This window comes from Mesitornis unicolor, unplaced genomic scaffold, assembly GCF_000695765.1.
Source record: "Mesitornis unicolor isolate BGI_N332 unplaced genomic scaffold, ASM69576v1 scaffold40984, whole genome shotgun sequence".
Classification (NCBI taxonomy): Eukaryota; Metazoa; Chordata; class Aves; order Mesitornithiformes; family Mesitornithidae; genus Mesitornis; species Mesitornis unicolor.
Window position 1 is genome coordinate 8585 of NW_010181527.1, and position 16766 is coordinate 25350.

Consider the following 16766-nt stretch of genomic DNA (forward strand, 5'->3'; position numbering starts at 1 on the left):
GAAAGCAACAGTAAAAGCAAAGGATTCTAACAAGACGTGGGGTAATTACAGTCCTAGAAGGAGGTGAGGTACCCTACCTTGTATCGCTTCATGCAGTCTTTTTTTGACCGGCCTGGAACAGCTGCTGCTATTTTCTCCCATCTTTCAGGAGTATTTACTGGATAAGTCTTCAGTGCTTGTTCTAAAAGCTTTTGTTCTTCTGTAGTCCAAGGGGATGAATCTAAAGGTGATCCTGTTTTTAAATGCAAAAATGACAGTAAGAAAAAAATATTTAATAATGAGTCTGTGAGATAAGCCAAAGAAAATACTGTAAAATCTGTGATTTAAAATCCTTGTGGTTTTGCGATACAACCAGTGTGATGGGTACCCAGTACTAAAAACTTCAAAGGGGACAAAACCCCCCACAACCCTGAAACTCACTGGATGAGTGGCCCTTGGGATCTTAAAGCATGAAGAAGTTCAAAGGTAACATCTTTTGTTGTCAGCTGGGTATTAGATCACCGTAGCTGCCCTGTGAAGCCACATCATTTGGGCAGTGATGTAGCTTTTCCTTTTGCATTTCAGTAAGGAACAGTAAGGAAAAACAACATTCTGTAAGTGTCTGGAAAATATGATGGGAGCTGGGGTTTTACAGGAAACCAAAGCCCAGCTGTAGGATGATCCTGTATCTCAACTGCTTCCCCCCTCAGGCCTACTCTTACCTGAAAAAGTAGCACCCTCTGAGGAGCAGATAATCTCAGCATCTTCAGCTGTTGCCTCACCAGGAAGCATTTCAAACTATCACTATTTAGTTAACTGTGATTTGTACTGTGTGTACAGAAACCCTCAAATCCAGTAACAGAGCCTGGATCACTGTTACTTGCTATGTAAGTGTGCTCGTAAGCAAGTCTTAAGTAAGTTCTGGATCACTTCCTTACCAAGGTGGACAGGGGAGACAACTCTGCAAGATGGGCACCCTTTTCACCTTTACCTTCAAATCGTTCCGAGGGGGCAGCACTGTCCATCTGAGGCACTACACCGTGTTCTTTTTTAAATTTGTCAAATGCCTTCTTGTTTATATCATCTTTTTGATGAGGGTCTATGAGCAACAAACATTGAATAATTATTGCAGCAAAATCAAAGACAAATGTAATAATGAAAACATTGTGTAGCAGATTATTGTAAACTAATCATCACATAATCAAAAAACCTAACTCGTACTTGCTTTAAAATGACAGTATAGAGTTTGATAGATTAAAAAAAAGTCAGGGTCCAATAAACTTTGCTCCAAGTGTCAGGCTCTCCATCCCCTCTCCTGCTTTATACTGCTCAGATGAATACTTCCTCCATATAAGCTTAAGTGTGAATCTGCAACTTCAGGGAAATCGAGAGGGATTTCTCAAGGAAGGGCTGTGGTACAAACCTCACCTGTTACCCAGAGTACAAGTGTGACAGAAGGGCAGGAATACTGGGAAAGCCTGGGTCCTCCTTATGCAGGTTTGGAATGGAGAAATGTCTTAAACTGGTTTTTACCTTGAGAACTTCCTCCAGAGCTCTCTAGGCTTCATTTACCGCAAGAGGAGATAAGCCACACTAATTTAGGCGTCTTACTCCAGTGCTGAATCCCACTTCCTAGAGTGTCTCTAAAGCTTAATCAATTGCATTTATTCTAAGACACCTGCCTTTGTAGAGAGTTTTCTCAGAGGCCTGTTTGTGTCTGAGTGTACAGGAGCCTTGGCAACCCATGTGGCCTAGACATCTGTACATCAAGGTAAAAAGAATTCCAGAGTCATTCATGAGGTGGTGAAAGGTGCCTATAAGGAAGCTGGGGAAGAACTGTTTACAAGGTCATGTAGCAATAGGATGAGGGGTAATGGTTTTAAACTAGAAAAGGGTAGATTTAGGTTGGATACTAGGAAAAAGGTTTTTAACATGAGGGTGTAGATCACTGACACAGGTTGCCCAGAGCGGTAGTGGAGGCCCCATCCCTGGAGATGTTCAAGGCCAGGCTTGATGGGGCTCTGAGCAACCTGATCTGGTAACATTGTCCCTGCTTACACAAGGAGGGATTGGACTGGATGAGCTTTAAAGGTCCCTTCCAACCCAATACATTCTATTATTCTATGACTTACACAATGGCCATTAGGCTGAAAATACCAAATCACAGCTGTGCTCCTCTACATCTCCAGTCTGAACAACATTTCTTTTGGGGCTATACAAAGGATTTCCTCGTAACAGAAACACAGTGCCATTCAAAGAAAATCAAGCTGTACAGAAGCACACAGACCATCTTATTACAAAAATAAGGTAAGATAAATACCAAGCTTTTGGAGGCTCTTTGCTTTATTGATGACATCTTTTGCCGTTCGTTTTATTCCAGTAGAAGAGTGCAAGTTCATGTAATTGGCAATAACTTCCCACCTAAAGCAAGAGTAGAAAGGGTAAGCCAGTACATATTACTTAATAGCTTATCTTTACACCAGCTATGGTCAAGCTCCTGTACATATTTATATCCACTCCTAATTAAGGTTAATCATGCCTAAATACATAGAAACTCTCATGATAACTATTCTTGAAAGCTTTGAGTCACTAAATGCAGATATTTCCCTTAAGAATTCAGTCAGTTTGGGTGAACTTCTTTGCTTCCTATGCAGAAAAAGGACAGGATAGAATATAGGTGTGTAAGCACAAACCTCTAATCCTCAAAACTCTGCTCAGCTGTTGCTTTTATGAATTCCCTAAATGCCTCTGAGATTAAATACTGCAGGCTGCACTGAAAGGGCTAAGAAGTTACTAACCTTGTGTCCACTGCCTCCCAGAAGAACACCTAAACACCAGGTAAAGGGGCTTCAACAGGAGAGAGCTGGAACAGTCCTAGCCCCAGAATTACTCTTGAAAGATGGAAGGGAATATTTGCACCTGGTCAGACAGGAGCATCATACCTAGGCCTGTGTTCTCAATGAGTACTTGACTGCTGAACTGCAGTGCAGAAACAGGTACAGTTTTGTTCTCTGCTTTAATGACTGGCACTTCTCCTCTAGTAAGCCTTGTGCAAACATGCATCTCAGCACAATCCTGATGATGGACTGAGGCCCAGGTTTGGGAGAAAAAAGAAGATACAGGACTAGACCTAACTCTAGTGACACATAGAACATGGTACTTAGAGAAGACAAACCACAGGCTGCTCAACAGTGAAGGAAAAGGAGGAAATTTAGCGAGTCCTTATACTGACATACTTCGTATCATCTGAAAAGAAGTTGTATTATGATTTTTATTTAATTAATTTTTTTTAATAAGGCTTTTAACACCAAACTGGAAAAGTACCTTGAGTTAGTCCCTGCTGGGAAGAGGTTCACAGCTTTAATTAACAGTTGTAAATCATCTTCAGGCCAATTTTTGCTTCCACCTCCACCACCAGTGGTTGACTTCTCTGAACTCTTTGTTGCTTGGCGCATACGAGCTTCTGCCTCTTCTTTCTCTTGCCGTATTTGTTCATTTATTTCTTCTATCTGAAGGGTTGTGAACAAGCATTTTTATTTTGTTTTTTTTTTAACATTTCACAGTGACACAAACCCCTCTCTGGAATTGCTTTGAGCCTTGAATTTGGCTTAGTTTCTGTTCTGTACATTATACGTAAGGAAATGAAGGAGCTTATCTGCTCCAGTACTATTTCCCTCCATCCTGTATGTAAATTTGGTCCACCACAAACAAGTTCACTAGGAAATGAAATGAACACTCCCAGGATTAAGGCAAAACTTCTGAATATAGCGTAAAGTCAGGTGTTAGCCGGGACATTACAGGGAGAGATCCACAAAAGTATTAAGAACATAAAGTGACTAGTGAGGCAAGTTAAACATCCATGTGGAATACACCGATTTCCAAATCTTCCAACCTAACTGCTGCCTCAGCCTGATTATACAAGAAATTCCCAGTTACTATGGCTGCACTAAGTTAGCATTAACTGCAACAACCCAGATTTTAGCTACTAAGTGCATACTCGGGGTTAGATGGCCATGTATGGCTTGTTAGCAAGCAATTCAGCAGAACTTAAGTTCTTCATTGCACATCTTTGTGAACTGTAATCACATCTTGAAACTGTGGTGTGACATGTATCTGCTTCCGAGTATGCCCAGTCCAGTCTTGGCAATGTTTAAAAAGCTGTGCGGTTACACCTGTTGGCAGTATGCCCAAAATAGGTATCTCTCTGTCCATCTCATCATATAAAATCTTCCTGGCTAAAAGGAAAATTATCTGATAATTTTTATTAATGCAAAAGTGGAACAGTTTTAACAGAGAGACATAAAGGTGACTGTCCCGTGTCTGGACAACTCTCCTGGGAACAAGGAGACTGGATTCAGTCCCCTGTAGAACAACAGGGATTTGAGTCTTAAGTTGTCTGATGAGTAAACCCGATGCTGGGATGGGGAGAGATCATCTTCCTTATCAGGAAAGAAAGTTCACAGCTGCAAATCCAAAGCAAATGAGAGAGAGAACCTTATTCTCTCTTCAGGATGTGGGTTCAGCCTTATTAGTCCAAATGGCTTTTCCCTCCTAGCAAATTTAGACAGATCCTTTCCGAGTTCTATAAATCTTGACCACAAGTTTCTTCCTTTTCCCATACTTTGGTATCCAACCCACTGGCCCTTCCAGTGCCTGCAGCACTGAAGTTCTTTTGTGGATCTAGCCCCAGGACATGGATACTAGACTAGGATTTTTCTTGTGTAACAGAATAGGTTAGAACTGCTCTCCTTCCCCTCTAGGTAACTGCTACCCATTGTTGGGCAAAATGAAATTCCTCTACTCTTTCCGTACACTGTAGAAATAGGTAGGTTGTGCGTCCTTTACCAATTAAAAATGCCTATTTTTTCTCAGCTGGCCCCGATTATTTCACCAGCCATGAACTGCACTCTGCAAAATGGAGCAGAAATCAAGTCTGCTTGGGGACTCTTGTGCTTAACAGGCAGGATTCCACAGCAGCTATGTTGTATCTTACTTTGATTCAGTCACGTAGATTTCACAAGTCAAATTATTCTGTTACTTTGATTTAACACTCAGCATAATTACCTGTTTTACTACAGCCGCCTTTCCTCCTTCCCTTGTTGTGGATGTAAGTGCTTCATTCAAGCATTGCAGACTAAAAATAAATTATTAAGTTACAATGGATAGCTAGTAGAAAGATGGGCATCAACATGAGCATAAATCATCAGCAGGAAAACTTACCTTGCTAGCTCAAGACGATCACAAAGCTTTTCCACCTCCTCCATCATTTTAACACAATCTGCCTCATTATCAGAAAAGTAATTCCAGTTCTGGAAGCAGAAATACATGTTCTACAAAGTTCTTGAACTTTACTGTCCTGTTCCTTCAGACAAAGGCTTAACACACAGCATTCTTCAGCCACTGCTGCGTTTGGACGTATTTGGTCACCTTTATTCATAACCATATGATAAGTTTGTGTTTTAGGATTTTGCTTTTTAGTAAACCCACTTTCTGCACCCATCTCCAGCCATAAGAACAAGCAAGCATGTGACAGGGTCTGATCCAAACAAACATAATAATTTCACTGATGTAACCTGTATTTTCACTATAATAATATTTAAATACCTTGCATGTCGTTCTCAGTTTTTGCCTTTCTTTCTTGATTGCTTTTTTCTGTATTTCTTTTTCCTTTTTTGCTACTAATGCTTGTTGCCTAACTTCTTCTTCCTCCTTTTCTTTTGCTATCCGTGCTGCTTCTAATTCTGCTTGTCTTTGCTGCAATCAAAAGAAAACAAACAAACTCAAACTCACACAGTTATAGGATAATTCAGTATTAAGATGTGTGGTTTATGGTTCTTGTGGGGTTTTGTTTTTAATACATCAATACTTCAATGTTTGGTTTTCCAAGAATTTTGAGGGAGGTGATGAAGTATATACTAGTTGGCATTAATTCAGATGTTCACTATGAGGAATCTTAGTTTACAAATCCTGATTTCCCTTACAAAGAAAATACAAAACTATGCAATTTGCTATGCCTGCCCTGACAGTATAAGCTTGGAAAAACACAGTGGTCCAGCATTTCTCCTGCATCATTAAGATAAAATCTTGCAGTGCTCCAGTACTGTCTTTTAAGTCACTTTTTATCACCTTACAGTTCCCTTTCATTCCTGGTACTGTTTCAGAGCCCTTGTTTCCAAGCTGTTGTTATTACTCAAACACGTTATGTTACCTCAGTGTGTTTCATACCAATCAACCATTCACAGACCACACAAGAGCGAAGCAGCTGAGTCCATTTTATGAGAAAGGACTTGGGCCACAGAACTTACTGACTGCCTCTGAACCAGAGGAAGTGTATGCAACAACGAAACTCAGTTTTATAAGTTTTCCTGTTTTGGATCTGTGCTCTTTGTTTTCATCTCATTCTCAAAGGGCTGTCAGCCTTGCACTGAGATCTAACAGTAGCTTTCTGACACATCTAGAAGCTGAACCAGTGGATCAGGTGTGAACAAACCAGGGTTTTTCAAACTAATGAAGAAGTTAACTTACTTTTTCTTTTGCCTCCTGTTCTTTTCGTTTTGCTTCTACCTTTGCTTTCTTCTCTGCTTCTTTCTTTGCCTTTTCTTCCTCCTTAAATTTCTTTATTCTGGGATCACAGCTGTATGCATTGTCTGGCAGAAAAAAGGATGCATCACATACAAAAGAAAACCAGATTTCCACTGTTAGTTAACAAATATATTTAAAAAAACCAGCAGTTTGTATGCTTACCAACAAGTGTCCTAATTCTGTTCATTTCTTCTTTTTTTCTCAATGCTCTGGCAGCTCTGTTCTGCTTTTCAATCCACCTCCTTTCATCTCGACTAAAAAGGGAAAGCATAGTTCAGTCTCAGTCTGTTAGAAATTCAACAACAAACTTCTTAAAAAAAGTTACCCCACAGAGATGCTCTTCTCTGAATACTTCAGAAACAGACTCCAAAAAGTGAAGTTCCAGGCCCCAAGCTCATGTGAGAAAAAGGCCAAGCGTTTAGACAATTACATAAACCTTCAAAACACCTGACAAAACAAGCTGCTTATCTGTCACTGCAGGGAGTGAGATCGTGGACTTTGTTTTCAAAATGGAACCCACTTCTTGACCTAACATTAAACCCAAGCAAAACAACTGAAATGCTGGTATAGATTAAATGCTGTTATAATTAAAGGGCAGCAATATAATCGATGTCGATTATCTCCATTTTACAGAATACAGGTCATGTCAAGTAAACCCATCTGCACAGAAAGAACTATGAAGTACCATGACACTCCAGTAAAATCATGCTGGATTCGCTCCAGTTAAACACAGCTCAGGTTAAATAGATTAAAAATTGACTGACTAAATAATCTGAAAATATTTGTCAGTGCTGTCAAGAGGCAAATTTTTAGCAGAAGTCTATATCCTCATCCACTCAGCAGCTGAGTCCATTTTATGAGAAAGGACTTGGGCCACAGAACTTACTGACTGCCTCCGAACCAGAGGAAGTACCAAATAGAGAACAGCACACCTCAGAACAAAGAGGACAATCCCCGTCACAGAGTAGGAGACTCCTAAGAGTAGACTGAAGGTTTCAAAACATGAGAAACATCACTTTTGGCAAGAAGGGATAATAAGAATCATGACCATCACAGAAGCTGAAATGTAGTTCTGTCCCTCAAGCACAGCATGCTATGTACCATTTGTCTAAACGTTTTTAAAAAGGACACCAATGACAGGAGTCAGCATACAACAAGCTACGCAAATAATTCAAGAGCCTTCCAATGAGGAGCCTAGAGATTAATCCGTATAATTTATCAAAAATACAAGTGATCTGGAATTGGCTACAGTGCCCTCACAGAACCTTCACAGGAGAGAGAACATAGGGCCCAGAGAGCTCAAAAATTCAATAGCAGGAAAAGGCATAAGAGAAGAGGAACGAATGCCTAGCTGCAGCCTAAATACGGCACCGTTTTTAGCCACAAAGTAAGCTAACCACTGAATCTAACTACACAATTGATTTCTAGTCAAACTTGGAAGAAGAGGTTCACACAATGCAGGTTAGGGTTATATAAGGATGACTAAGTGAAAGGTGGTGTCCTGTGAAATATGCATTAGACTAAATGATTTGGAGCTCTAACTCGAACATTTTGTGTTTATTAACTGTAGGAAGGATAAAAATAGAATGTATTTTCCAATGCCAACATGGTCTGAGTAACACAGCATCTATCACTACATCAACAAATGCACAGTTTTTATTAACATCAAGTCACCAGAAATAATCTCTCTAAATTCTAGAAAGTATTACTTGTCTCAGCATGGTTTAATAAAGAGTTGGAGAGAGAAATGACACCTGCTTACTAATGCACTCTGTTCTGCCTCTGGGTTCAGCCTGTGTTTGGGACTTGTTGAACTACAAGTCTGAACTTACATGAACACACATTTCAAAGCACCCCAGAAACACCTCAGTGATGCAAGCAAGAACTACTTCAATTACACAAATAAGACAAAGAGAAGTCTGCAGTCAGTCCAGTGCAAGTCTGTGACTGACTACTAAGCTGGGAGAGCGGAATTCAGTCTTAGTTTGGCTACCTTTCTTCCTATGACTTAAGAGTCTAACAGATGGTTGGAAAAATCTTGCTGTATCAAACTCTCAGTCTCCTGTCAAATTTCTTTTTGCTTACATACCATTCTGCTTTTTCTTTTTCCTCTTCATCTAAATAGGAAAACTCTCTCCAGGAATCAAAATTATACCTAAAGTAAATAAATAATAGTTAAAAAAAAACAAAACACAAAAAAAGAATAAGGAAAAAAATTGGCAAAACTATTACAAATAATTTACCTTTTTTTACCATGAGGTTTTTCGGTATGCAATTATACTGCTGTTTACAATTTATAACACAAAATTTACAATTATGCTGCACTCACAATGATTCCACTATGATAACCCAAAATACAAGATGTTATTGAAAGTAATGATTTACATTTCTCTGCACTGTAGGACAGGGTGTATTTTGGGATGGGATCAATCTCACCAACTCTAGATGTCTACAGTGCAGTTGTCTAAGCTCCCATTTATAGGCAGCGGAGATACAGTACAGCCTACAGAGTTGAGAGAGAAATTAACCTTCATATAAGCATCTGTATTTGGCAATGTCCAGCCATAAACTCTGTTTTTGGGGCTAGACAGACCTCCCTTAACTAGGGGAGCTTAAATACCTAGTAGACACCTCCACTGAAAACACAAGTTAGGCGAGATGAAGCCCACTTCGAGCCTGTGAGTCAAGCCTGGTTCACAGCCATTGTGGTCAGAACACTGTCAGAAGCTTTCACAGTAACTGAATTTACAGCTCAGATGTATGAGCTAGGAGAAAGCCATCTGAGGAAACCAAACAGCTGTGGGGTAATTTCATGACACTACTAGGTCAGAATATACCACAGCCAACAACCTACACACAAGGCTGTTGTTAAGACATACATGTCTTGAATACTGTGAATAGAAACTGAGGTATCAGCTAACTTACCAAAATGAATAGAACGCATCTACCTCTTCAAATGATGAGTTCATGTCCCCAAGTTTAGGAACATTTTTCTTATTTGACCACCTGAAAATAAATGGATATATTAAAGAAATAATACATATAATCTTACTTCATAACATGGCATGTGTTAAGTACAGAATCAAAATACCAAAACAGAGGCTCTCTCCCACCAATGCAGGGGGGCACCAGGAAAGACGAAGAAAACAGGAGAGCTCCTTCTAAACCTCCTCCAGATTGGACCTTTTTTGGGGGAGCTCCCACAGAAAAGCTAAGCTCCTGCCTGAGTTTAGTGTGCCTACAAGGAGACCTGATAGAGCACCAGCTATCTTGTAGGTACTCAAATCTCCACACACATTCTCCTGGTAGAGAAGCTTACAGAAAGTGGACAAAAGGTGCTCTGTGAACTTGGCTCCATTGTATGCTACAGGAAGTTTCCCACGTACTCTAATGGAGTATGAGGGAATAATGCATGCTCTGCCTTAATTCCATTTTTTCCCAGCCTCCATAGGCTCTAGAATTTGATAAATAGCATCCACTTCCAAGCAGAGAAGGGAACAACCTAATCTGACAACCACAGATCCAGGTCTGAATCTCTGGAATACTTGACAGAGGATTCAATAAACCTGCTTTAAATAATCAATGGATTGTTCAGAATGTGTTGTAAAGTGCTTCACACAATAAATCACTTTTTTCATACAGGTAAAATGTGAAATAGACCTCTATAGTGACAGTCTTAATACAAAGTCAATTGGCACACATGAATCAAATGCAGAAAAAAAGTCAAACACCTTAAGAGAGAACCACCAAACACTGATAGTCACATTTATCTTCTCTTTTAACCAGCTAAATTGTGAACATAACCACTGTCTTCTGTTCATGTCTCACCCACATAAGAAAGTCATAAAAAAGGGAATTTTTAGTCAGTAGCAAACACACATGTGGTAGAGTCAATAATTTTAAGATGAAACAATGTGTTGTACAGAAAAGACAGTAATATGAAGCTGAGAATAGAGTTTTTTGCTTTCTTAATCTCATGGGTCAAACTCAATGCCACCAGCATGACAGTTCAGATTATTTTAAAATGAAATAATAGAGAATGCACTATTTTACTTGTTTTAATTTCTAGCAAGTTAATGCATTTCCTAACATTCCTTAAAATCTCACCTGTTACAAACACAATGCCAGAGGAGTGTGCAAATGCTGATTTCCCCACCAACCTCAAAGGCAGTCTGACATGGCTTACCTGGCGTTTCTTTCAAAAACCGGTGAAAACACTTCAAAGAAGTTTTCTTTTGCTTCACTTTTGGAAGGTACAGAGTTATCAAAAGTAGGATCTATGCTGTTAAATGCTCGTCGTTTCACAGGATCAGATAATATTTCATAAGCTGAAAAAAAAGTTACCAGACATAAAACATGAGAAGAGTGGGAATCTTACAGAAGAGGCTCCAAATGTTTAAAAAGATGCTCTCAGATCTGTATTTGATCTAGCATTCTGTACAGCTTGATATTTAATTCTTTTAGTGACACCAAATAGCATTGCTGTCAATTCCTGTTAAACTCAGTAGGAAGGAGATGTTTATGAAAAACACATTTAACCAGTACAATGTAATAAACCAGATTATATTTAAAATAATTTTATATCAGTAAAATTGGTTCAGGCACTGGGAATTTGGACTTTCATTCTACACCAAACCCTTGCAGATAAGAGTTGACAAAACAGTCTACTAAGACAGGCATAGAGTAAAAGCAGTCCTTAACTTAAAACAGTAGACCTGGCAAGAACAGGAGCCATTCATAAGAATTTTTGCAGCTCATGATGAAGTTGTACTGGGACTTGGAAAGAGTATAAACCACCACACAGCTACTAGCCAAAACATGCACACACCCCCAGTTTTCTGTATCTGACAGTCCTGTAGTCAGGGAGCATCACATTATGGAATCTTGTAACCTGGAAATCACACACACTGCAGCTTCAGTAAACTCATTTTTTCTCAAGGAAGTGTGGAATTACTTTATCTGTCAGTTCTACAATGCCCGCTCTTCAGTAAGAGTGAAAAGTCAAAGGAATCAAATCCATGTTGCAATCATTCATGAGCTTCTCTGACTGTGTCCCTGGACAGATAACACTGCACTGGGAAGGTCAGAGCAGAGGGTGAGAAGCTGGAGGAGACTTTGGTGCTCTGTGGTTCTGTAAACTGATCTCACTGCACACGTTAATGGAGAGAGGAAGGAATGGAAGGGATCACTGAAGAGCCGCTGTCTGCAAGTCTTCAGATTTCCCTGCCAGCACTTTGTGACCCAAATTATCCTCTACATTGCAAGCTAGGAGCTTCAGTAATCCTCACACCATTTTCCTGATGCAAGAAATTCTGTGCACATCCATTTGTTTCTTTTCCACTTAAGAGATGTCCCTTCCACACAGATCCCCAATTCTACTCCCACACAATCCGTTCCCCTGGCACTGCATCTCCCACACATTCCTTTGTCAGGCCCAGCTCTGAATCCCACCTACATACTCCTCCCTTTCCAAGTTTCTTCTCTCTGCTCCCTTACCACTTGCTCCTACTCCAGATTCCCCTTCCCTACCACTGCATCTCCTTCCTCCAAGGGGCTGCCTGGAAGAGTTACTCCTGTTCCATGGCACTCTGTGCTTTCCTTTCTGTTTGTTCTTATATTTAGATCATAAGCAGTTAAAGGGGAACATATTTTGCTCCTTGCACATAAAACACAGAACATATTCCTGAATTCAGGTGCAGGTTGTTCTTATAAATATCTGCCAATTTCTGACAGGACTGCAACTATGGAAAAAAAATTCGTTTGGCAAGTTTTTTCCTTCTGACAACTCTAAGGGAGGCTGAAACATCATTAGCTTGTCTAATATATCATCTCACATTTTAACTAGTACTGTAAGAAGATATTCAGAAGGAAGTTTAGAACATGCAAATTCCAAGATTTCCCCCCACCCTGACCTTATTGAGTAAAGAAAATTTTAAAAGTTTAAAAGAACCAAAAAAGCCAAACTCCAAAGCATTTCCAGAGGTACAAGTCATACGCTTAGAACATTCCCTATGGTTCTGGAATCAGCCAACAGTGATGTTCTAGGTCACTACAGGCAAGAAAGGAAAAGCTATTCAGTTGAGTTCACTTGGTCATCTGTGGGCAAAAAAAGAGCAGCTGAAGAAGTTGATATCCCAGATTGAATAAACAGATGCTCTGTTGGCAGAGTAAGCACAGATTTTCCAATTGCTGGTGGTGTCTTAGGGGATTCACTTTGCAGCACACCAGTTTATCCCAGGTGTGTGGCTACCTCTGGTGGTTCATCTTCGCATACACTGCTACAAGTGTTCACACTTTGTCACCAAGTGGCATGGCAGACCAATGCCTATCAGCTGGATTCCCTGCTCCGACCCAGGGGGACGTTATATTAATGTGATCTTGATCTACTGAGGCAGTTTTCTAAAATGGAAAATAGCTTCTCTGGCTTTTTAGTAATTGACAATTCTTTAAAAGCCTAATACAGCACTACAAACACATTTCAGATTACCAAGTATATTGAGAGAGTCATAAAAGAAATCAATTGCTTACCTTTAGTTATGCATGTAAAATAATCATTATCACCTTCTCCTATCTGTTCTCCTGCAGCTTTTCGCTTGTCTGGGTGATGTTTCAAAACCATGGATTTATCTAGCAAAGAGATGCACTACATTTAGAAATGTTTCATCATCAACAGTTCGTTTCTCTCAAACTACAAAGTCATACAATAATTCCACTTGGCATTTTTCTAATTAGATACTTTAAAAAATAAAACCAAACAAACAATAAATTTGAAAAAAATCAGGAAGAAAACATATGTGTTAAAGAATTTCCTTTGATATAACACTGTTATCAGAATTAAAGTTATTTCATATTTGCTGGGACACAAGATAACCACAACTCAGGAGCTCTATTTTACCGTCACCAGCTGAAGGAGTACTGATTTTCTAGGACTTATTCTAATACTATGCATAGCAAAGTGCTTCAGTAACTGCAAGTGTACGGTTGGCTTCAAAAAGCATAATGCAGTTTTAGGACCTTAATTGAGCAAGACTGTACAATTCCTGTGCAATCATACTGAAAAAATAAAGAAAAATAATAATGTAATTTTAGCTTAGTAATTTTAGAAAAGCAGAGTAGTTCAGATAAAATTGTATTCTATCCCTCTTCTCAAGTTGTGAATGCAAACCAAGATTAAATTTAGCAAGAAAACTACAGCCATGAGCCTGTGAAGACTGCTGCTCTTATCCATGGATAACATTAAGCACACACACAAGACACTGTAGTCGGGTTGTCTCTCTCCTTAGGCCTTAAATCCCAAGATATAACCCTAACACACAGAGAGTATCTACTAAAGTTGCTACCAAGGCTGTCTTGGGGTTTAAACAGTAAAACCAGATATAAACTGACTTCTTTGCCAAAAGTTCTAGCCACATTATCATACAATATAAAATGTACCTTCTTGGCTCACTATAAAATACCAGAGAGAAGATATCATGCAAGTAGTTACAGCAACCTGCCTTTTGAGAAACAAATTGGAATCCTTGTTAAAACCAAGAAAAGCATGGTATATACTGGTGAGAAAGACTCACATCTCTGTACCACCGTGTAATAATTGAGTGCTGTTAGGACACTAAAGAGAGAGATGCCTCAGGTTTACTCAACAAGATTAGTGAGACCACTGTCACCAGTGTTGCTCTATGCTATATTAGCACATGCTCCACATTGGCACTGCTCAGCAACACGTATCTGAGGCTACAATTTCCTGTCCAAGTTGGTAAGTCACAAATTTCCACTCCTGTTCAATTGGGAGTATCTATGGTTTCACTGGGGTCAATGATTCTACTCACACCAGTACTGTTATACAGGCAGTTGTTGCTATTAAACAATCTGCAGAGTAATTTTAAATCTTCCTCCACTAAATACTTGCATCATTCTTGCCAACTCAACTCTTGGTCACATTGCTTTCTAGAAAAAAGTTCTGAAGCCCAATGTGTGCTTTCATGTGCAAGTACCATAAAATACCCCCAATCACCCGCACACACTTCTGAATCACGTCATGATTTAAGACACAGGCCCAAAGCACCATTAAGCAGCACAGGGGCACTTCCAAGTTCTATTGCTTAGTTCCCCAAAATGTCAAGGAAACTTAATCTCACAAGACTGTTTTTAACAGCTTGGTAATATCCCAGAGATTCAGCCACAGGAACTCTACAATTTTCACATGGTAAAATGACCAAAGCAGCACAAATTCAAGCTTCTCAGTAGCCTAAGTATCTTTTAGTTACTTGAATACCTGAAAAATCAAGAGCTACCGCTCCATTCCCCTGCAACGCTCAGTCTGATCAGAATGATAACAGTGGTGTACTTTAACGTTCACTGGCATTAATGTGACAGCTAACAGCTGTAAGAGGGCTTCAAGGTACCGACCCACTGAGACACAGAGGGCAGGGCTGGTTGTATTTCTCCGCTTTTCACCGAGCCTGGCTGCAGACTCAAAAATGCAGAAGTGTACAGTTATAATCTCAAGGTCATTGACAAAAAACACAGGCAAGAAAGCCGAGATGTGAACTCAGTGTAATTTCTTAATTCCCTAGCCTGTGGATTTCAGAGCTGTGATGTGAATGTAGAAGGCTGATAAGCAACACAAATAGAAGAGCAGGCATTTTGAGGCCTGTGAAACAGTAAACAACTTGTCCATGACCTCTCTGTATTTTCACGTGGAAAACGGTTGCACACATCTTAAAAAATGAATGCTTATGAAGGAAAGGTACTTACGAGCTGCTTTAATTTGTTTCTGAGTAGCCCTGTATCGTATATTTCCTAGCCCAAGAACTGCATAATGGTCTTGATTCTGAGGAAAAAAAAAATGAACCCTAATAAACACTGATAAATGAGACCTAAAAAGCCACAACACATGCAAAAAACAGTTCTCCTCCCCATCTTTTAAAAGCAAGAGGCAGAATTCTTCCTTATCTCAATAAATATCAGAAAAAGACTACAGGAAAAATTGTTATAAAGACCATAATTATTGAATAACCAAATATCAATAAAGTCAGCCACTGTTACAGAAATTAAAGTTGCTTAATCTAAATTGGATTAAAGCACTGGATCCTAGAGAGTTCAATTATTGGAAAACTGAATTGCTGTCTTTAATATTAAGCATACTAATGCAATTCCAGAATAAGGGAGTTGGTAACAGGGAGAAGAGACGCTTTTACTGCTTACAGGCAGTGACATGAAAACCAGCAATTCAAGACAAAGATCTTATCCTGGTGTGCTCTTGAGTTTGCCCTCATCAACCTGTTATGTGTGGACAATGCAAACCCAGCTATAAGGCTAATGGACACAAATGGAATCAGCTGGGGATGGGAGGGGAGGAGGAAGGAGATCTTTAGCAGCTGGAAAGGCAAATAACTTTGAAAGGAGATTTACAGCAAAAATAATTAACAGTAATCTGTATCAACGGAGTACCTTCCAGTCCTTTGGATCAAGGGTTTTTAACATAGGAAATTCTTCAAGCTGCAACTCTTCATCCCCTGATTCTTCAGAAAGTTCCTTCTCATCTTCTAGCTCCTGGAAAGAGGCAGAAACATTTATGTTTCTCCTCTTAATAAATGCTTCAAACCATCTTCCCACAGGTTCCACTTGACAGAGCACTGATGCTATAAGCAAAAACATAAAAGCAACTTCACCTTCAGTAGTTTACTTTTTCTTTTAAATTAAATTAAACCCCATGAAAGCCCATCACAATACTCCATCACACAAGGCTACAGCTTGCCAAATCTTCTAGTTCACCCTAAAAACACCAGAGTACTTTAAAGACGGCACGAACCAGGACCCACGCCTATCAGATGGCACCCACCAATACTTCACTGTGTTCTCAAATCTTGAAAGGTGCTTTCAAGTTAAAGGAACGCACATGTTAAATTATATTTAACCTCTTCACAGTTCTGGTAATAGAGGAGATAACTGCGGCAGAAACGTTAAACTCGGGCTGATCTCCTGCGCTTTCCCACTCCGCTCTGAGCGGCCACTCTGCTCCCTCTGGCAGCGACACCAGACTTGTTGCTCACTCACCGCCTCGAAACGAGCACCGAGACAGACGCAACACGTGAGAGAACAACGTTTAAGCTAAAAAACCAGGAAAGTTTTTTTCAGAAACAAGATTTTCCTACTCTAACTCCTCCGCAGATGCCCAGGGTGGATTTGCTTCCCGGGACCCCGCA

At 39.7% G+C, this 16766-nt stretch overlaps 1 protein-coding gene across 1 annotated transcript in view; it reads right to left on the reverse strand.

Annotated features, from left to right (window-relative positions):
• The window catches only part of DNAJC2 (DnaJ (Hsp40) homolog, subfamily C, member 2), a 16878-nt gene extending 576 nt beyond the window's left edge, over positions 1-16302 (reverse strand). Inside the window, exons 1-15 of the mRNA XM_010183453.1 lie at positions 16012-16302; positions 15316-15391; positions 13090-13188; positions 10748-10889; positions 9487-9567; positions 8651-8716; positions 6724-6815; positions 6505-6626; positions 5584-5733; positions 5200-5288; positions 5044-5113; positions 3304-3488; positions 2300-2400; positions 971-1078; positions 78-232 (exon numbers count right to left, since the gene is read on the reverse strand). Coding sequence (XP_010181755.1) covers positions 78-232; positions 971-1078; positions 2300-2400; positions 3304-3488; positions 5044-5113; positions 5200-5288; positions 5584-5733; positions 6505-6626; positions 6724-6815; positions 8651-8716; positions 9487-9567; positions 10748-10889; positions 13090-13188; positions 15316-15391; positions 16012-16218 — 1743 coding nt within the window. The 5' untranslated portion in view covers positions 16219-16302. The remainder of the gene's footprint in view (positions 1-77; positions 233-970; positions 1079-2299; positions 2401-3303; positions 3489-5043; positions 5114-5199; positions 5289-5583; positions 5734-6504; positions 6627-6723; positions 6816-8650; positions 8717-9486; positions 9568-10747; positions 10890-13089; positions 13189-15315; positions 15392-16011) is intronic.
• Between the last annotated feature and the right edge of the window lie 464 nt (positions 16303-16766).